Genomic DNA, 23,055 nt, shown 5'->3' with positions numbered 1-23,055 from the left:
AACAGTTTTTTTTTTCAAATGAACTAATATGCAATAATTAATATAAATGTGTGTTATATTTAAATGATAATCATGAAATAATTAAATTAAAATTACATAATTTATTTTAAAAATTTAGTTTAATTTTTAAATTCTTACCTTTTGAATTTTTTATTGTTTATTAATTATTATATTTTTTTAATTAAAATATAATTAATAACTCAATATATAATTTTTTTAAAAATATATAAATAATTAAGGAAAAAGAGTTTATATTAACATCGGTTATTTTAAAAATGATGTTGTAAGTGCTTAACGACATCGATTTTAAATTAACCGATATTAAAATTGCACTAAATCGAGCTGTGTTAACATCAGTTATTTGAAAATGATATCGTTAAACACTTACAATATCGATTTTAAAATAACCGATGTTAAAATCGCACTAAATCGAGCTGTTAACATCGATTATTTGAAAACCGATATTGTAAGTGCTTAATGACATGGGTTTTCAAATAACCGATGTTAATAGGATGATGTTAAAACTTATTTTTTTAGTAGTGTTCGTGGGAGCAGAATGACACCAATAGAGTATGAGAAATGAGATTCTTTTTGTGGAGCCGCCGAGCTGAAGTGATGATGTTGGGATTATTTTGAGAGAGAGTTATGTTTTGTTATCAACTCCTTCATAGCTGGTTCCATAATTCTTTTTGTTGAATTGAGGATGTAAATGACAAATTTAATTATATGTATGAACAAATTTACTTTCCATTATGTGAATGATGTGTGCTGAGTTACTATACCTAAGTAATGGTGCATTGTTTGGTGAATGTATATTGAGAAAAAAAAATACTTTCATTTTTCATAAGCAAATTAATGGAGTTTTCATTTAAAAATTAAAATTCTCACGGTTTAGAGTGGTGATATTGTAGAGATGAGGCGGGTCGTTACAATAACCATACTAACAAAAAAATCATGTTTTTTAATAACTTTTAATTTATTAATTGTTTACTTTAAGAAAGTAATCTTAAGCATATGACTAATAATATATCATGGAAAAAATCGCAAAGAGCATGCATCAAACCTTAGAGTCAAGTCTTATATTTTATATCGCATTTTTATTCTTTTTATATCAAGTTTTAGATAATAATTAATTTATATTTATTATAAAGTCAGAAAAAGAAAAATAAATTATTTTATTTTACTAATTTTTTCATAAACAAATATGTTAAAAAATATAGATATTAATATTATTTTATCACAATAAATTTAAAAAATAATTATTATATAATTAAAATGAAATTTAATTTGATTTTGCTAATAAAAAGCTTTTCTTTTCCATTTTTCATTCAATAATCAATATAATTTACCTTTCTTTGTAAGTAGGCTTTCAATTCCCATTTTCCCATTCTGCAAAAGGAAAAAACGTTCAATTTCTTCCCATCCTTTCTCTTGGATGGAAAGCTTCAGTCTTTGAATGGAGGGTTAGACAGTGAAAAGTTTCAATCATCCTTAGCCTCTCTCAAATATAAAAAATTAATTGAATTGACATTGTCAAATGAATTATTTAATAACTTAAAATAAGTCTCATATTTTATATTCACATTTTTATACTTCTTATATTTATTTTTCTGAAATAGTGATTCATTTGTATTATAATTTTCAAGTAATTATTAATAGAAAAACAAATTTTATTCTTTAAATAATGCTTATCGTAAAAAATATGTTAAAAAATCATAATGTAATTAATTTTTTTTATTTTGAAAAATTCCATTTCTATCCCATTTATTCATAAAGTCATTCAATAATAAATGTAATCAATACGGTTCACCCCCACTCTCTCTCACTCATCCTTGCAAGTTGCAAAATATCATTCAATAATTAATATCACTCACCTCTTTCTCTATCTCTCTCCCTTCTCTCAAAGTCTTAATTTCCTATTTTCCCATTTTGTAAAATGATATTTAATTTCATATCTCTTTCTCTCAATGCCTTCATTTACCCCCTTTCTTTCTCTCATTAACAACCCTAATTTTTTTCTCTCACTCACCGCTATCAGAGCTTGGGTTTAGTGGTAGAAAGGTTCGATCTTTGAAAGGAAGAGGGTCCAGTAGTGGAAAGCTTTAGTCTCTTCTAATCTCTTCCTCTCTTGAAGGTCTAGTCCTCACTCCTTTGTAGCTCTTGTTCATACTCAGGTTATTTGATTTAGGGTTTCAATTTTTATTTCATTATCTTTCAATTGTTATCTCAATTGTTGTTTGTTTTGGACAATTTGTTTGTAGGTTTTCTATTTTTTTGCATTTCTTATAAATTGTTTGAGATTTGTGTTTCTCTCTAAAATCTAGTGATGATAGTATGCTTTTTTAGAGTGAGGGCACTTCGAATACCAACTTACTTTTACCAAATTTTTCAAAATTTGATTACATCAATTGTTAGCATTGTTTTAAAGTTGACAAGACCAGTTTGTTCGATCAGTCAAATTGATTGGAAACCACTCTAGCAACACAAAAAGATAGAACCTCTAAGAACCAACCAAATTAAGATATGCCAAAAATCCCACATCACTTAGGAGTTGAAGCCAATGGTAGTTTAGAAACACCTCTTCCCTCAACCCAGAGGTACTTTTATTAAGGAGGTTGTAAATTTCACTAGATTGTGGGAGAGACATGTCCTAAAATCCATTTCCCCCATTCTGGTTATAATAGACCCAAAACCCTTGCATACATTTTTTCTACCATAAGGCCAAAATTATGACGGACAATTGAGTAGCAAAGTGACAATACCTTTGATATGGTGAACCTAAAGGTTGTCAATGGACTTGAGGTCAAACCATTGATGATAGAAGGAGGGCTTAGGATATTCTTGTCCTTTAGCCTTGACTAGGTGACGTAGCTCTATGTAGAACTTGTAGACCTTGGATTTTCTTCATCAATGAAGTCCTTTACTTCTTGAAGATCAATGACAGCGGAATGGAGAAGGAAGAAAGATGATTGGAGACGTCACTTCAAGTAGAAGATGAGTCAAGAACAAGCTCACCATCATATGAAGCTATGGATAAGAGCTTGAAGGTAGGAGAAGATGAGTGGAGGGAGAAGGAGAGGAACATGAAATTTTATGCCTCAAATGAGGTCTGAACTTTGAAGTGTAATTCTCAAATAATCTAAGTTGAAAAAAATGCACACACAAGACCTCTATTTATATCCTAAGTGTCACAAAATTATAAAACTATCCCTAATACAAAAAACTAGTGTAGGTGCCCTAAAATACAAGGACTGAAAAAATCCTACAATACTAGGGTATCCTCCATACACTATGGAGTCTTAAATACAAGACCCAAAAATAATGAAACCTTAATCTAATATATATAAAGATAACTGGACTCATATTGAGCCCATGTGCCCAAAATCTACCTTAAGGCTCATGAGAACCTAGGGCTTTCTCCTGCATTTCTTGCTCAATCTACTTGGAGTCTTTTATCCAATGCCCTTGGGGGGGGGGGGGGTTAGATTGCATCACTAGGGGGGTTGTTTTAATTGGTATGTCAAAAGTCTCGCATCGCTCATGATTTGAGGTCAATAGTAATGTATATATAAACACCATATTCCCTCAACCTATCGTGACGCCTTTTAATTAGGACAAAATCGTTATGGGTCACTAAGCATCAAAGTGGGCAACACCTAGTATGTGGTGAACCTAACAATACTAGTGAACTTGAAGTCGAAAATTATGATATTATATTATAATCAACCATTAAACCTTGACCCATATTATATTTTAAATGTCAAGGGGGTCTAGCTAAACATTAATTACTTTAAGTATTAATTATTATTATTATTATTATTATGAGGTTGATCATAGTTTCACAACCACAATAGTACTATTAAACCTTGAGCTTATAGTGCCTTTTCCGTTTACCCTCTTAAATAAACATCCATTAATATACTACATGGATATATACCTTGGCAATGCAACTAATTGACTTTTACTTTCTGCAGGAACTCCAAACAAATGGACTCAATGAGGAGAAGGTGTATAAACAAGAGATTGAAACCCAATCCTGAAGGTCAAGACTTTATTAGCAACCTACCTGATTTCATTATTGGTCTGATTCTCTCGTTGCTTCCAACAAAAGATGCATTTCGTACCAGTGTTTTATCCAAGAGATGGATAAACCTCTGGATGTTCATCACTGCAGTAGAAATTAAGGATAAAGAACAACTCTCTCGCAAAAAGATAAGGAAAATCCCCTTCTATAAATTTGTGAATAAAGTACTACTTCATCTAGAGAGTTCAAGCATCCAAAGTTTCTCTCTTTCTCTTTCACAGAGTTATAGACATTGCCGTGTTGATAAGTGGATTAATGATATTTTAATAAATCTGAGAGTCAAAGAGCTTTACATCAATTCGAAGCAAAATCTCAGCATTTCTTGCCATACCCTTTTGGAATCCCCCTCCTTAGAGGTATTGATGCTGAATATGAATTGGTATTCTATCACTCTTCCCACCTTTGTTTGTCTTTCATCCCTCACTGTCCTCAAGTTCTCCAAAATCACAGTGACCTGTGACCCTTTCAAGTCGCAAATGTTGACCCTTAACTTCCCAGTCCTTAGGGAGTACTTGACAGAAGATTGCAATTGGTCAAATGTAAAGGGTGTCACATTAGAAGTGCCTCTTCTTGAAGTGCTTTCAATTAAGTATTCAAGATTCCCAATATCTAAAGAGTCGAATACTGTAATCAAGTTTTGTGCCCCGTGTCTTGCGAAATTCTATTATTATGGTCTTCTGTTACCAGACACCAACTCGTTAGACCTATCTATAGGACATATTGCTTATGCTCATATTGATATTTGTCCGTTCATTTATATGGGGAGTGCAGAACAAATGGCGCTTATTGCTTGTGAGCTTTTGAAAAAGTTCAATAATAATGTGGAATGTCTAACGTTTCAGTGGCCAGAGGTATGACGCTTTTACCCTTTGTTTGCAATGAATATCGACAACAATGAAATTTAATAATGACATCCATATTAATTCCTTGCTGGAGAACATATAAACATGTTACTTTGCTAATGCTATATCAGAGTCGAATATTTATAACATACAGTAGTATAATGAATAATGTTGTTTGTTGAGTTGCTGTTTATTAGAATAATTGTTGTTTATTATAACATACAATACTATCTTGATTGCAACAGTTTAAACATTTTTTGCCCCCTTTTGTTAACCAGATTGTTGCACCGGCTAAGCTTCCTACTTTTCGAATGTTGAGTTGTTTGGAGTTAGGGTATCTTACGGGTGTAGTTTTGTTGAACTTCCTTCGAAACACGCCATTTCTGAAGACTCTTGTTATTTTAAAGGTTAGTAATTGATTGATTGAAACAGGCACAATTACTAAATTACAAGAAATGTTTTTGTAGATTGTCAACATTTTTGCAAAGGAAATTCTGGCGACTACTAATTAGATTTAATTATTAAGTTATTTTAATTCTAATTAATTAATGTGTTATTCAGTTATTGTAATGCAAATTAATTGATATAGCTTTGTCTTTGACTGTCATCAGGGCATATATCAATTTGATGAAGAACTCAGTAATCCTGATAATGTGCCGTCATGTTTTATGTCTAATCTTCAAGTGGTGAATTTTGGAGCTCTAAATGGTAAAAAACACGAGCTGCGTCTTGCTAAATTTATAATGGATAATGCTAAAGAGTTGCAGAGGGTGAGTTTCAGTGCTGCTAGGAATATGCACAGGTCAAAATTTGAAAAGGTTAAAAAGAAGATAATTTCGTTTAAGAAAAGTGTTAGTGTTGCGGTAATAGATTTTCTACCCCTTCATAATTAGTTTGCTGGAGCATTTTAGCTTAGGGGTTAGACTGCAATAACATTTCACATGTTTATTATAAATCATAGTTTATGTGCACTTCGTGTTTCTCTTAAGCATATTGATTTTCTATTTATATTAATTAATAGTTACTTTTAATTTAGAGATTAGAAATATAGATATCAAATGAACAATAGGAAACATATTTTTATAATTAATTAGTAGTAACTGAATGAGCTGGAATCTACGAGAAAAAAGTCATAAATGAAAAATAAGTTAACTTTGGCTTTATGGAAGAAGTTGCATCAATATTTCAATGTCATTTGAAAAATGGGTTTTATTCATACTAATATCCTGAGAAATACTTATCATTCATAGAAGAATTATTGTCTAAAAATATGTCTTGAGAAATATAAGTAAAAGAAGTTACATTTTGACAAAATTATTACATCTATTTTATACTTTGGTTGTAAGAAAAGATTGAAAGGTATTAAACTTACGATTAATATTTTAATTCATAATAATGTCTATGTTTTTTTAATGTTTTCTTTAGTATTATATTTCTCTCTATATTTTAAAATTTGGTAGCTCTGTTTTTTTTATTAACCTTCATCTCGGTCCCACAAAATTGATAGCCTATGTCCATCGGTTCTCAAGTTATTTTTGCACGGTGCAAGACCCATAGAACTTGTGACCGTAGATTCAGTCATATATAATCGTCGTGTAGTTTGCTACTTTTCTACCCTAATTATCAATAAATAATTAAATCAATAAATAGAGAAAAATAAATTGATAGAAGCATATGACCGCAACATATGCCTTAAAATACGTTACGTATTTTATTTTATTCCCACATGAGCAGCCAACTCCGCTAAATACAAGCAAAACCTATGTAAAAAAAATAGAAGTAAAATGTGACTCGGCCTATGGGAGAAAAGGCCATAATATTAGTGGAAAGAGTTCAAATAAATTATATATAACGCCTATGGAATATGGATCTACATTAATCCAAATGGTTTACATAGTGGTATAAGTTCTCATTGTATTTATATGAGTGAGAAAAACTTATTTAGTAGTTGAAGTTGTATTTGATTCCCACTGTGTGCAAAAACCCTAATTTTGTTCGGGGACGATCATTGGTCAACATTTGGATTCTTGCTGGTCAAATTGAGCTGCTTAACATTAATTGTCGCGCAATCTGTAGGGTTTTGTGACGTTTCAGAAGGAAATGTGTAGAATACTCAAAATGGGGGCAAAATGGTCATTTTGGGGACATTTTCTGGCCCATGGGCCCATTAGGAAACTTAGAGATGAAGTAACCAGCTCGCCTGGGTGAGCGAGTTACTTCTGGAGGAAGCAAGCAGCTCGCCTGGGCGAGCTGAGCTCGCTTGGGCGAGCTGTTGTGCAACCTCCTCCCCTCATTTTCCTATAAATAGGCGTGAGGGGCTGAAGGGAAAGAGTTCAACATCATTTGTAAGAAGTTTTCATTGAAATTAGTGAGAAGAAGGAGAAAGAAGAAGAAAAATCAAGGCCAAGGCGCTTCCGTAATGTTTTCGTGATCAATTCTGTGACCATTCTTCGTCCGTTCTTTATCGTTCTTCGATCTTCGACCGGTTAGTTTTCTATTTTGAAGCTTTGAATTCATTCTATGCACCCTTAGGGGTCCATCCTTGCTTTGCATGTCTTCATCTTCATTCTTCTACCATCAGTGATCTTTTTCTTTGTTTTAAGCGAGTTTTGATCGATCATTTAAGTTGTAATCACACTTAATCAATGTTAAAATGAAATTCAATCGATCGTTTGTGTTGTAATCTCGTTTAATCGCCATTAAAATAAAATTCAATAGATCATATGTGTTGTAACCTCAGTTAATCATCAAAAAAATAAGTTTCAACCGGTCATTTGCTTTGAAAGTTCTCTTTTAATGAGTTGGAAAATAACCAAGTGAAACCAAAACTAAAATCAAATCATAATCAAGCTTTTGTTCACAAAAAAATTGCTTGAATCCATTCAAAGGTCCAATGCCTTAAACGATTTTTTTTTTACTTTTATCGGTTAAAACAAACCATTTAAAAGTCTAAAAACAACACTCTGCATCACTTTCTTGCTTTTCAAAGAACTACGTAGATCTGAATTCCTCATTGCAATTGAGGATATGTAGGATCAAAAGCCCCGCTCTTGTCGATCCAAAAAATATAAAAAACGTAAAAAAGGAAAAAATAAAATAAATTTGAAGTCATGATTTTGCACATTTGATTAAAGGCTGTCATTCCTTGTGACGGACGCATGGGGTGCTAATACATTCCCTACACGTAAATGACTCACGAACCTTTTTATTCTCAAAATTCGTAGGCCTCTTTTGGGTTTTTCTAATTTTTTCCTCAAATAAACGTTGGTAGAGACTCCACGCATTTTCCTTCCTTGGAAGACGCTCCTGTGAGCTTCGCGTCGCCCTTCCGCCGAATGGTAGGTTGCAACAGTTGGCGACTCTACTAGGGATAGTTTTTAGAGAGTTAGGCCATTTTAATCTGTGTGCATTCTTTATCATGACTCACTCTTTTATTGGGTTCCCTTTCCTTCTCTTATGTTCTTGTATGCATATAACTTCCTTTGATGCTTTTGTATTTTGTGTAGTTGTTTGTTTAATATATGCATTGATAAATATTTGTTCATTTGATGCATGCACGACACCTACACTTTTATGCACACTCTGTGAGTTGTTAAGGGCCCTATACCCGGGTCCATGGGAACATAGGAAGTCGAGGTGAATTTGTGATCATGCTAAGTCTCCGACTTGCTTGATGACAATGAAACCTCATCTAGAGTTTTTCTCTTTGATGATATGTTGCCGCTGGTAGTCCCTACTGCCACAATGTTTGATATCAAAGGGGATAATACCTCTAGAAACCTTTGAAAGCTGGATGCAACCACCTTGGGAATTATCACTAAATAGCGAGCTTTTACTTCCCCCCATTAGGATCCTTGAAATAGAAACACGAAGCAAACACACTACGTGTCGCTTCCTTGATATTGCCATGCATATTTTTGTAATGACATGCCTGTGTGCGTCTCTGCTGTGTTATTATGTCATTTTTTATGGCGTTACCTTGCTTGTACGTCTAGTATGTTTTCTGTTTTGTGCTATCAACCACATGCCCCCACACATGTATATCTGTATTGCGTCATCACTCATGTGTTGCGTTGGTATCGTCATTTTGTCACGGGAGATCAGAAGGTTTGCATCACCTTCTTAAATGCATACATGGGGCATTGTAGTGATGACTGCAAATGAACCATGATGCCCAAATGTTGTAAGTAAGAGGAGATGATCTTTCGGGCTCTCGTGTCCATAAAATGCATTTTGTGTCATGCATAGCATAAGCATGCCTTCATGGATTCATCATATTTCCTCCATGATAGGGTGCCAAAGTATTGATTCAAACAGAACTTTTCATTTTAGAAAACATGGGATCAAATCAAGCACCCTTGTTTAAGAAAAGGTTCTATCAAGTCAAAATTAAAAGCCTAGAGGTTGCCAGTTTACAAGAATTGGGGTAATTGATGGATCAACTCCAAAGTCAAGCTTTCCGCAAGACCTATGGGAAGATTTGGGATCTAGCTATGATAGAAGTCTCTATTGAAGCCATTGCAGCCCTCACTCAGTATTACCATCAGCCACCAAGATGCTTCACGTTTGGGGACTTTCAGTTAGTACCAATTGTGGAGGAGTTTGAAGAGATCTTGGGATGACCGCTAGGATTGAAATGGCGAGAATAGCCAAGGTAGTCAAAATCTCAGTGCAAGAATTGGATCGAGTAAAGCAAAATAGAGATGGGGTGGTCAAAATACCAAGGAAGCACTTGGAGAAGGCGAAGGCTTTGGCGGATCGAGGTGGATGGGCTTCGTTCATTGATGTCTTGGTGCTATTGGTATTTGGTGTTTTTTTTCCCAAATGTGGATAGGCTAGTGGACCTAGCAGCGATGGATGCCTTCCTTCCTTGCTTATCACCATAGAAAGGAAAGTCCGATCGTTGCTGTTTTGGCCGATGCCTATGACACATTTGATTGAAGATGCGAAAAGAGCGGCACAAGGATCGTTTGTTGCACACCTGCTCTTTATGTATGGCTGGTCTCGCACCTCTTTTGCCATGAAAGTAGACTTATTTGTCCCCTGCAAGGTCACCGCACATACGCCGCGAAAAGGAAGGCCAATTAGGAGCAACTCTTGGCTAGTATGGTGGGGACATCTGTTAATTGGTTTCCCCGATGGAAGGAAGGAAGAGTCGGAGTTTTGTCTTCATGCGAAGGGTTCTTAAACATCCCCTTGATAGGGATGAGGGGTTGTATCAATTATAATCACGTCCTTGCTGTCGCAACGTGCCTTTCGCGGGCGAGCGAAGGCGAGGCTCACGGGTGCGCTTTCCAAAGGAGGAAAGATGCGCGGAGTCGCCACCAACGTTTATTTGTGGAAAACATCGGGAAAATCGAAGGAAACCGGTCAAAATAAAAATTCTAAGTTCGGGAGTTATATTTACGTTTGAGGAAGGTATTAGCACCTCTCATGTTTGTCTCAAAGGACAACAACCTATTTTTTAGAATTGTGGAAATTGTGTTACCTTAACTTTTATTTCTTTTTATTTTTTTTGAGGTCGAAAAAAGCGGAGCTTTTGCTTCTACGTACCCTCCATCAAAGAGGAAATCAGACCTACGTAGTTCTTTCTTTAGAGGTGAATCAAGCAATTCTTTTACTTGAAAGGTGATCACTTAAAGGTGTTGGGCCTTTAAAAATGATCCATTTAACATGGTAAGAAAAAGCTGAGATAAAACTTTCAAATCCTTTTTTAGTGATTTTTTGGTGGACGAGCTTGACTTGGCGAATTGATTTTAGCCTTAGTTTCGCTTTAGTTATTTAGTCAATTCAATTAAGAATGAGAAATCCCAAAGAGAAAACGTCCAATTGATTTTTCCGCTTCATTTTACTAAAAGATATTTTTTATTATTATATTATTATTTTACCTCTTTTTTGATTTCCAACGTGGTTACGGCACGACCGAACGGTCGGAATTCATTTTAACCGAAATTAACGGATGATACAATTCAAATGATTGGTGGAAATTTATTTTATTTTTAGATTAGGCGAGAAATGACTTAAATAAATGACTGAAGAACGTCAAAAGGGGGTATAGAAAGCGAATGAAAACGAGAATAAAAATACATGAAACAAAATGTGGACCACCACGGGTACATAGAATGAATTGAAAAGCTCGGTTTGAGGTACTTACCCGTTGAAGACTGAAGAAAATGAAGAACGAACGATGAATGTTGAAGAACGGTCGAGAATCTTCGCGTAATTACTCATGGAAACGTTACGGAAGCGCCTCGACTTGGATTTTCTTCACGGAAACAATTTTCCTCAGCAAATTTAAGAGAATACGAAGTGCCAAGAAGGGTGAACCCCTTCTCCCTTCGCTCCTCCCCCTATTTATAGCAAAATAGGGGAGGAGCTTGCCACCCAGCTCGCCCAGGCGAGCAAGGTTGCTTCCTCCAGAAGCAACAGCCTTCTGGAAGGCCCAAGTGGGCCTGATTGTTATTTGTACCCCCCTTTTTACTAAATGCACCCCCTTTACCTTTTTTGGTAATTCTTTTTCCGTAACGTTATGAAACTTTACGAATTTCGTAACGATACTTATTTTCCTTCCGCAAAGTTACGAATCCTTACGGATTATATATTTACTCTTTTTTAGCTTTCGAAGAAGTTACGAAAACTCACGGATTGCGAAAAACACCTCCTTTCGATTTCCGTCACATTACGGAATTTTTACGGATCGCGTAAGCCTGCTTCCTTTTGATTTTCGGCACGCCTCGGGACTTCACATATTGTGCAACAAAGGGTGCCAAGTATCTTGAAGTGGCCAATCAAAGGTTGTATATCATCAAATAATAATCCCCGGACGAAATTAGGGTATGACACTTGCCATAAGACAACTTGGATACCACATGAGAGGAGCGTTGTTGGAAGAAAGTACCATGCCCTTTATCGCACAGGGTTTTAGTGACCCCAATGCAAGGATATTTCAAAGGGCCCGAAAGGAATGGAGCGCGATGCAAAGGAAGGATAAGCAACTTAGGGGAAGCAGCAACGGGATCATCGGCGGATATCACAAGTGGCTGAAGGCTCGAACCCAAGAGTTAGATTGGCTCCCGAAGCTAAAGGTCTCGAGTGAGGAAGAGGTTGAAACCCCGAAGGAGAGTGATGTAACTCCATGTGGAGCTTGTAGGCCTAAGATCTTCTTCATCAATGGATTCCTTTGCTTCTTGGAAGATGAATGGCAACAGAATGGAGAAGGAAGAGAGAGAGGAGACGCAAATTCAAGGAGAAGATGAGTCTAGAAGAAGCTCACCGCCATAGGAGGCCATAGATAAGAACTTGGAGGAAGAAGGAGATGAATGAAGGGAGAGGAAGAGAAGATCACAAATTCTTTTGCTTTAAAAGATCTCTAAAATCTGATGTTTAATTTTCAAATGATCAAAGTTGAAAAAATGCACACACATGACCTCTATTTATAGCCTAAGTGTCACACAAAATTGGAGGGAAATTTGAATTTCAATTCAAATTTCACTTGAATTTGAAATTGAATTTGTGGAGCCAAACTTTGGAGCCAAAATTTCACTAATTATGATTAGTGAATTTCAGTTATGGTTCAGCCCACTAATCCAAGATCAATTCCAAGATTCTCCACTAAGTGTGCTTAGGTGTCATGAGGCATGTAAAGCATGAAGGACATGCACAAAGTGTGACTATATGATGTGGCAATGGGCTGTAGTAAGCAAATTCTCACCTCCCCCTCTAAAATTTAATTGGATTGGGCTTCTACCAATTCAATTGAATTTATTTCCCAACATACACATCAAATATTCACTTAGTGCATGTGAAATTATAAAACTACACCTAATACAAAAACTAGTCTAGGTTCCCTAAAATACAAGGGCTGAAAAATCCTATATTTCTAGGGTACCCTATCGACATTATGGAGCCCTATATACAAGGACAAAATATAATGACATCCTAGTCTAATATGTACAAAGATAATTGGACCCAACCTTGGCCCATGGGCTCAGAAATCTACCCTGAGGTTCAAGAGAACCCTAGAGCCTTCTTCAGTAGCTCTATCCCAATCCTCTTGGACCCTCTTGCTCATGGCTCTAGTGGCTGGTCCCTTCCTAGGGAGGATTGCATCAGAGAGTGAGGAGGTACAACCCTTAAAGGCAGAACTTGAAAAGACGCAAGTAGTCAAGGAAAGGTTCAAGACGACGATCATCAAGGTCCGGAAAGAGTGTGACAAACAGAGAGACATCAATGTGGCCACAACCGAAGCATTGGAACGGGAAACAAAGAGGGCCCAAAAGGAAGAATGGGGCCGAAACAAGTTCTGAGGGGCATTGTGGGGTAGCAACAACGAGCTTAAGCTTCGAAGGGCCGAGAGAGACCAGTCGAGAGTTGAAGGCATGATATTGGAAGACAAGTAGGCTTGTCAAAGATCAAAATGAAGTTTGTTCGACCAATTGAACAAGACAGAAGAAAACATGTTGGCCATCATTAACCAATACAAGGAGAAGCTAAGTCTAGCTGCAACCCATGAACAAAGGCTAGAGGACGAGTATGCAAAGGTGTCGGTCCTGCAAGCAGAAAGAGAAGCGAGAGAAGGAGTAATCGATTCATTACACAGGGAAGCAATGATATGGATGGATAGGTTTGCTTTCACCTTGAATAGGAGTCAAGAGCTTCCAAGACTGCTAGCCAAAGCTAAGGCAATGGCAGACGTGTACTCGGCCCCCGAGGAAGTTGATGGGCTCCTCGATTATTGTTAGCACATGATTGATTTTGATTTGATGGCCCACGTAATTAGGAGCCGCTAAGCCGGTTGTATTTTCGCTTTAATTTTGACAACATGAACATTTTTGTTCCTTAATAAAAATGAGTTTGGTTCAATACTATGTCTTTGCTCAAAATTCTACGCGAGTCCAATACTTCAACAACTTATCTTTAGCATGCATTCATGTTTAATTCTTTGTCGCATTACTCACTGCATTTTTGTTCTTTAGGCAGTAAACACCATAACTAAACATGCTTTAAGGCACCCTTATCGAACCCGTTCCAAAACTAGAGTCATGGGTGACATAGAAGAGGTGCAGGAACAAATGAAGGCCGATATGGTGGCCTTGATTGATCAAATGGCTTCCATGATGGAAGCCATGTTAACCATGAAGAGAATGATGAAAAGCAACACGGCCACAATTGTCGCTGCCAGCACCGCCACTAAGGTAGATCCTACCCATCCGTCTACCATAAACTAAGCACACCAACCCATCTCGGACATGGTGGGGCAAGAAAGAGAGGTGTTGGGCAGCATCAGTGGTCCATACATCGGGTATAATAGGAATGCTTATCCCTATGGCTTACCCCCCAATTATACGCCACCTACCATGCACATGCCCAACGAGAAAGCTAATCATGCCATTCTTGTTGAGGGTCAGCAACCCCAGCCTATGGGAGGCACCCGTGAAGAACCACGGGAGTAAGCTCAAGGTGACTTCAACCCATATCCCACATTCACCGCCGAGAGATCGGGGTTTAATGCTATACCTCAACCCAATACCGTGGGAGCTCCTCAACCCCGCCCTCTACAACCGCTGCATTTCTCAGTAGGGGGGCCGCCTCCGACAGTGGAAGGGAGAGAGAAAATTGATCGCATCAATGACAGATTAAGGGCTATCGAAGGGTTTGGAGATTACCCTTTCACCGACATGACAAAATTTTGTTTGGTACCTGATGTTGTCATCCCTCCAAAGTTCAAGGTACCACATTTTGATAAATACAAGGGGATCACTTGCTCCAAAAATCACCTTAAGATGTATTGCCGAAAAATGGGGGCATACTCTAGGGACGAGAAACCGCTGATGCATTTCTTCCAAGAAAGCTTGGCTGGGGAAAAAGTCATCTGATATACCAATTTGGAAGCCTCTTATATCTACTCGTGGAAGGATTTGATTATTGCGTTCATTAGGCAATACCAATACAATACAAACATGGCTCCCGATAGAACCCAATTGCAGAATATGAGCAAGTGGGAGCATGAATCATTTAAGGATTATGCCCAATGGTGGAAGGACTTGGTAGCGCAAGTGGTGCCCCCCATGGTAGAAAGAGAGATGATCACAATGATAGTGGACACGCTGCCAGTGTTTTACTATGAAAAATTGGTGGGCTACATGCCCTCTAGTTTTGCGGATTTAGTATTCACGGGTGAGAGGATTGAAGTAGGCCTAAAAAGAGGGAAGTTCAATTATATTGCTCCGGCCAGTACGAGCAATAGAAGATTCAGAGCAACTGGGGCAAAGAAGAAGGAAGGGGATGCCCACACCGTTACTTCTACTCTTACTTGGTTGAAATCCCAAGAAACCCCTCACAACACTTACTAATATGCCCAACATCAGCCAAGCTTTTCGGCTCACGTTGGAAACCCATCCAGTCCAGCACCTGTCCAGCAAAGGGCACTCGCTCAACCACAAAGGGCCCCCACTCAAAACTTGGCTCCTACACAACCTCGCCCCGCCGACAGCTTCAATATGAGACAAGCGCCAATCCGGGAAGGAATTTTTTGGTAAAGAAGCCTGTGGAATTTGCTCTCATCCTGATGTCGTACGCAGACTTGCTACCCTCTTTGATCGCCAACCAAATAGTGGTGGTATCCCTTGGGAAGGTTTTCCAATCTCCTTTCCCTCAGTGGTACAACCCCAACGCAACCTGCGCTTACATTGGGGGTGTCCCGGGACACTCGATAGAATAGTGTATGGCCTTTCAATATAAGGTCCAAAGTTTGATCGATGCAAGTTGGCTGACGTTCCAAGAGGATGGTCCAAATGTAAAGACAAACCTTCTTGCCAGTCATGGGGGGCCAGCAGTTAATGCGGTAGAGGAGTGCGGACTCCAGAGGCCGAAGCGATTAAAGATGTGATAACCTCTAGGAGGTTTATATTGAAGGCCCTGCGTGAGGCGTGCATCATTTGCTTCGACGGGGGCAAGGAAGATACCTACTTGATACACCCAGGGGCAGTGCATGATGTAGAGGTATGCCCTATGGCAGAGGATTTGCTGCAAGGGATAATGGATCAAGGCCGGTTTGATGTTAGTAGCGCAAGCAAGGGGGAGCACCATGTGTGCATGCAATCGGCTGACAAAAGCCTGAGCAAGCCCAAACCATTGGTGATTTACTTCACTAGAGATGCTGCCACCCAAAAGCCCCGAGGCTTCCAGCCTATCCTAGGTAAGAAGCCTGTCCCTTTCCCTTACAAGAGTGACAAGGCAGTCCTATGGAAGTACACCTCTCAAAAACCTGATGTAAAGAAGGACGAGTTTGTCAGAGATGAACAATCCTTTGCCAAAGTCACTAACATCTCTGGCACGAGCGATATGACCCACAGTGAGCGAATCTTTGTGGCACCCGAACCATTGGTGTGATCCAAGGATGCGAAGGGAAAGGCAAAGGTGGGCATGCACGAAAACAACAAGGCAAGCCCGATTCTCGATGAGGAGATCCCAGTTGGGAGATTTGCTAAAGGAGAGGAAGACTTCAGTAGAAAGAAGATATCCGTCGAAGAAGCTAATGAGTTGCTTCTGATCATTCAGCAAAGTGAATTCAAAGTGATTGAGCAACTCAATAAGACCCTAGCTAGGGTCTCCCTGTTGGAGCTACTCATGAACTCGTAGCCTTATCAAGCGCTTCTGGTAAAAATCTTGAATGAAGCCCATGTAGCCTAAGATATCTCTGTCGAGGGCATCATCAACAACATTACCGCCAACAATTACCTTACCTTCGCCGATGAGGAGATACCCATCGAGGGTCAGGGACATAATAGGGCCTTACATGTGTTCGTCAAGTATTTGGACCACATCGTGGCCAAGGTTCTTATCGAACACGGCTCGTCGTTGAATGTCATGCCCAAAAGCACGTTGGACAAACTGCCTTTCAACGCATCACACCTGAAGCCGAGCTCCATGGTGGTGTGGGATTTTGATGGTAGCCATCGGGACATAAAGGGGGAGATTGATCTCCTAATTCAGATTAGACCGCACATCTGTCAAATCACTTTCCAAGTGATGGATATCAATCTGGCCTATAGATGCCTTTTAGGCCGACCTTGGATTCACTCGGTCGGGGTAGTTCCTTCAACGCTCCACCAAAGGTTGAAGTTTGTGGTGGAAAGGCAGTTAATCATAGTATTGGTGGAGGAAGACATCCTTGTAAGTTGTCCTTCTTCTACACCATATGTGGAAGCCACAGAAGAATCCTTAGAGATGTCCTTCCAAGCTTTGGAAGTGGTAAGCAACACTTATGTCGAGTCTCCCCCAGTGCTACCCCGCTCATCTAGTGCTGCATTGATGGTAGCCCGTGTAATGTTAGGGAATGGGTATGATCCTGGAAGGGGTTTAGGTCAGAATGGCGACGACGTGGCGAACTTGGTGGAGTTCAAAAAGAATTGTGGAAGGTTCGGGCTAGGATATAAGCCTACACGCGCCAACGTAAGGAGAAGCACCCTAGAAAGAAGGGGCCAAAGCATGGGCCAGCAGCAAGGACCGCAAGTGGAAGGGACTTCCATATGTCACATCAATGAAAGCTTAATCAGCGTGGGCTGGAAGTGTGAAGGGCAGATCGCCATGATCAACGATGAAGTCCCTTAAGAGCAATCAAACTGGGTATGGCCATGCCCTCTTGAGTTCGAGTTGGGAAACTGGAAAATTATCGAACAACCCGGAATTTTCGTGGCAAACATAATGTAATTTGTTAGTCCAAACCCTATAGATGGGCCTAGGCTTTAGGGTTTCTCCCTGTTTGGGCATGTCTTTTGCTATCAAATATATACAAATACAACTTTTTTTCATTTGTTCTTGCACTTTCATCCATTCTCATTAGTCTGCATATTTATTTTTATTGCGATCAAACGGTACAGATCCAAGGATGAATCCTATAAAGGTACTAATACCAAGGACCCCGACGTCGATTTTGAATAGCTAGTAAACCAAACTAGGGATGTAGAAGATGAAGATTGGGAGCTTCCCCCAGAACTGAAAAGAATGGTCGAACAAGATGACGTAGCTCCTGGTTGAGACACCACTTCAAGGACAAGATGAGTCAAGAAGAAGATCACCACCATAGGAAGCCATGAATAAGAGCTTGAAGGTAGAAGAAGATGAGTGGAGGGAGAGGGAGAGAAGGAGCAAAAAATTTTGTGCCTCAAATGAGGTTTGAACTTTGAAGTGTATTTATCAAATGATCAAAGTTGAAAAAAATGCACACACATGGTCTCTATTTATAGCCTAAGTGTCATACAAAATTGGAGGGAAATTTGAATTTCTATTCAAATTTCACTTGAATTTGAAATTGAATTTATGGAGCCAAAATTTCACTAATTATGATTAGTGAATTTTAGCTATGGTTCAACCCACTAATCCAAGACCAAGTCCAAGATTCTCCACCAAGTGTGCTTAGGTGTCATGAGGCATGTAAAGCATGAAGGACATGCACAAAGTGTGACTATATGATGTGGCAATGGGGTGTACCAAGCAAATGCTCACCTCCCCCTCCAAAATTTAATTGGATTGGGCTTCTCCCAATTCAATTAAATTTATTTCCCAACAAACACATCAAATATTCACTTAATGCTTATGAAATTACAAAACTACCCCTAATACAAAAAAACTAGTCTAGGTGGCCTAAAATACAAGGGTTGAAAAATCCTACATTTCTAGGGTACCCTACCTACATTATGGAGCCCTAAATACAAGGCCCAAAAATAGTGAAACATTAATCTAATATGTACAAAGATAAGTGGGCTCATACATTGCCCATGGGCCCAAAATTTACCCTAAGGCTCATGAGAACCCTAAGACCTTCTCTTGCATCTTTGGCCCAATCTTCTTGGAGTCTTCTATCCAATGCCCTTGGGGGGGGGGGGTAAGGATTGCATCATTCCATCCCCCTTGAAAAGGATTTGACCTCAAATCTAGAGGTTCTTGAAACTCTGGGCTTCTTCCCTCAACACCTATAAAAAAGAGTAAAAACATATATATTAGTGGTGTTTGGTATGTTGGAGTAAGGTAAGGTCTCAAAACCCATTTCCTAGGCATCTTCCCATGAGGGAACATGGTTCCTCACCAACTCAATGAGTGGTGCTACAAGTATAGAAAAATATGGGACAAACCTTTTGTAAAAGTTTGTTTAGTCATGGAAGCCCCAAATTTTCCTTATACTTGGTGGAGTGGGCCACTCAAGAATGACCTTTATTCTCTTAGGGTTCGTGGGAACCCCTTGATCACTATTTAAAAAATTAAGGAAAGTAATGCAATAAAACATACCCTTTTCTGTATTTTCATGTTGATTATTCCTACCAAAAAGTACGACAAACCTAAGGTGTCTCATATGACTACCTAAGTTTGTATTGAAACTCAAAATAAGAACAAACCTACCTAATGAGTCCCTATGTACACAAATCATGAAGATGTTTGGTGCATAAGTGATTTTACAAAAGAGGGTTGCACTGCTTAAAACATTCATCATACCACCTATTTTAGGGATTTGGTGCCTAATAAAACCTATTTTGGGCACCAACAAAGCACAAGGATTTAAGCTCTTGCGAACTAAACCCTCGTCCAACAACTCCTTGACTTGACGAATAAACTCAAGCCCAAGAGGTGTGGAAATGCTAACAAGTGTATTTTTACAAAGGAGAAAATGTGGAGGTTGTCTAAGAGGGGAAGTTTCTTTAATGTTTGTCGTTATTGTAAAATGACTTTCCTTCTTAGCTAACCTCTTGGAGGAGACACTTACCTCCTCACACTCCTCCTTAACCATTAATGGTTGTCCTTCTTGGGGGTAGATTTCTTCACTAGATTCTTCCCCTTTTGCTTCTTCACATTCACTAGAGGAAGGTGAATTAGTAGCCTCATCTTGGCTACTATAAATGTCTTGGCCCCTCATAATCATGGTTTTCTTGGTGGGGCATTGAGAAGTAATGTGTCCTCTTCCAAGACATTTAAAGCACTTTATAGAGCTAGTCTTCTCTTGCATACTAGCCTTAGGGGGTTGCTTTTCTATTGTCTTCCCCTTATCATCTCTGGGCTTAGAAGGTGCTGCCCCTAAGATGCCTAGACCTTGGTCTTTCTTTGGATAAGAGTGACAACCATAAGATTTTAAAGTAGACTTTCTTTTAAGTTTTTGCTCTACCTTTATTTCCCAATCTAGGTCAGCCTCTACATTGTCCTTCCCATGGAAGTATGAGAGGTTAATGTTAGCCTCTTGAGGCTATCTTTCATTTTCTCTCCTATGGGAGTGAGGTCTAAGATGTGACCTATGCCTTTCTTCATAATAGTCACGAAGTTCTTCACTTAGGCTCTTGCAAGAGTTATGACTACTATAGGAGGCATGTTTTTATTTTCTTAACTCTTTTAGTATTTTCCTTCTTTTTTCTTCCTTTATTTGTTCCCTCTAATCTTGATTTATTTTTACCCTCTCTCTTCGTTTTTCTTTTCTTTCTAGTTTTTCTTTTCATAATTTGAGGGAACTCAACTCATCTAAGATTCTAGATGAAGGGTCCTTATGACTAGTACCCTCGTCATTAACACTAGATGAATGATGACTCATGTTGGTTCCTAAGTTATGGTTCTTTCATGTTGGGGGTTTGAAAAAAAGGTAAAAGCTAGATGTGACTAGTAAAGAAAATAAGCTATGAAAGTAAGCAAGAAATTAAAGTGAAAGAAATATAAACTAGGCGGTTCCTAAGAGTGTTTGGATGACCTCATTTAAGGTTCCCAACAAAACACTCACTATCCTAAGGAAAAATTGCCTAAAATTATTACACACAAATGGAAGTAGGGTGACCTATTGGAGGCTCCCAACTTACTTCCAATGAAAGGCCTTCTTGTTACAAAATTTGAAAGTAATGAAGGTGAGTAAATTGTCAATTACAAAATTACAAAAAGGTCCTCAATTTTGGTGGTTGTTCTCTCTTTGGTGATTCACTCAATTTGGAGTGCTTCTTAGACCAATTGGACTAAGAAGCACTCCAAATTGAGTGAAACACCAAAGATAGAATAGCCACCACAATTGAGGACTTTTTTTTGTAATTTTTTAATTGGCAATTTGCTTTGCTTTCAAATTTTGTAACAAAAAGGCCTTTCATTGGAAGTAAGTTGGGAGCCTCCAATAGGTCACCCTACTTCCATTTGTGTGTAATAATTTTATGTAATTTTCCCTTAGGATTGTGAGTGTTTTGTTGGGAACCTTAAATGAGGTCATCCAAACACTCTTAGGATCCGCCTAGTTTGCATTTCTTGCACTTTAATTTCTTGCTTACTTTCATAGCTTATTTCCTTTACCCTCCATTATCAAACCGCCTAGATAGCTTGCCTTTTACCAATACACCTCTTTTAGTATTTATTTTGGCTAGTTTCAACCATAGTTTCTTTTACCTTTTGTTTTCAAACCCCCAACAAGAAAGAACCATAACTTAGGAACCAACATGAGTCTTCATTCTTCATCTAGTGTTAATGGTGAGGTTTCTACTCCTAAGGATCCCTTAAGTTGAGATCCCTTAAGTTGTGGAAAGAAAAACAAGAGAAAAAAAAGGTAAAAAAAGAGTGGAAGAAATATGTCAAGATGAAAGAGAGAAAATAAGAGAGGAAGAAAGAAGAAAAATAATGAAAGAAATGAAAAGAGAAAAACATGCCTCCTATAGTAGTCATGACTCTTGCAAGAGTTTAAGTGAAGAACTTAGCGACTATTATAGAGGGTGCCTTAGTTCACATACTAAACATCACTCCCAAAGAAGAGAAAAGGATAGAAGGCCTCAAGAGGTTAACATTAGCCTCCCATATTTCCATGGAAAAGATAATGTTGAGGCCTACTTAGATTGGGAAATGAAGGTTGAACAACTCTTTGCTTGCCATCATATTAGCGAAGAGAGAAAAGTTCCATTGGCTACCCTTAGCTTTCAAGGGTATGCTCTCTATTGGTGGACTTCCCTTGTTAGGGAAAGAAGGATTCATGGGGATCCTCCAGTAGAGTATTGGAATGATCTTAAAAGTGCCCTTAGGAAGAGGCACATTCTCTCCTACTATGAAAGAGAGCTTATGGACAAGCTCCAACGGCTTAGACAAGGGAGTATGAGTGTTGAAGAATATAGACAACAAATGGAACTACTCTTTTTAAGAGCTGGACTTAGGGAGGAGGAAATAACAAGCATAGCTAGGTTCCTTAGTGGGCTTAATATGGAAGTGAGGGACAAGGTTGAACTCCTTCCATATAGGAACCTAGATGAGCTAGTCTAACATTGTATAAGAGTGGAGCAACAACTTAAAAGAAAGCCTTCTTCAAAATCTTATGGCTCTCACTCTTATCCAAGGAAGGACCAAGCTCATGGAATTTTGGGGGCTGCACCTTCAAAACCCAAGGAAGATAAGGTAAGACCATAGAGAAATACACCCCTAATACTAGTTCCCAAGAAAGGACTAGCAACATTAAATGCTTCGAATGTCTTGGGAGAGGTCACATTGCCTCTCAATGCCCCACAAAGAAAACCATGATCATGAGGGGTAAAGACATTTATAGTAGTCAAGAGGAGACTACTTCTTGCCCTTCCTCTAGTGGAAGTGAAGATGATGTAAGGGGTGAAGAGTCTAGTGAGGAAGTCTACCCACATGAAGAAGGTGACCTCTTAATGTTTAGAAGGCTCCTTGGAGGTCAATATTGTGATCTATAGAAAATTTTAGATAAAACTTGTTCTCTCATTGTGGATAGTGGATCTTGTTGCAATTGTTGTAGCACAAGATTAGTTTCCAAGTTGAACCTCACTATCATTCCCCACCCAAAACCTTATAAACTTCAATGGCTCAATGAGCAAGGGGAAATGATAGTTAACCAACAAGTGAAGGTACCTTTCTCCATTGGGACATATAAGGATGAAGTTAATTGTGATATAGTTCACATGGAGGTAGGACATATTCATTTAGGAAGGCCGTGGCAATTTGATAGGAAGATCATTTACAATGGCCTAACTAATGAGATTACCCTCACCCATCTTGGCACTAAATATGTGTTGCATCCTTAAACACCTTCACAAGTGGCCAAAGATCAACTAACTATGAAAGATAAGAGGGATGAGAAAGAAAAACTAGAAAAACTAGAAAAAAAAGAAAAAAAAG

At 38.3% G+C, this 23,055-nt stretch overlaps 1 protein-coding gene across 2 annotated transcripts; it reads left to right on the top strand.

Annotated features, from left to right (window-relative positions):
* Positions 1–1,951: 1,951 nt before the first annotated feature.
* Positions 1,952–5,934, top strand: LOC114392128 (F-box/LRR-repeat protein At3g58900-like). Of its 2 annotated transcripts, none has more exons than XM_028353163.1 (4): positions 1,952–2,134; positions 3,975–4,935; positions 5,205–5,333; positions 5,538–5,934. In XM_028353163.1, exons 2-4 carry the CDS (start codon positions 3,988–3,990, stop codon positions 5,817–5,819), a joined length of 1,359 nt encoding a protein of 452 aa, XP_028208964.1. In that variant the 5' UTR covers positions 1,952–2,134; positions 3,975–3,987; the 3' UTR covers positions 5,820–5,934. The 2 variants fall into 2 exon arrangements, with proteins under 2 accessions (XP_028208964.1, XP_028208965.1); XM_028353164.1 differs by having other exon boundaries at positions 1,952–2,174.
* Positions 5,935–23,055: the final 17,121 nt, after the last annotated feature.

This window comes from Glycine soja, chromosome 17 (assembly GCF_004193775.1).
Source record: "Glycine soja cultivar W05 chromosome 17, ASM419377v2, whole genome shotgun sequence".
NCBI lineage: Eukaryota > Viridiplantae > Streptophyta > Magnoliopsida > Fabales > Fabaceae > Glycine > Glycine soja.
The sequence above is the reverse complement of the archived record's forward strand: the minus strand, read 5'-3'. Positions and strand labels throughout refer to the sequence as shown.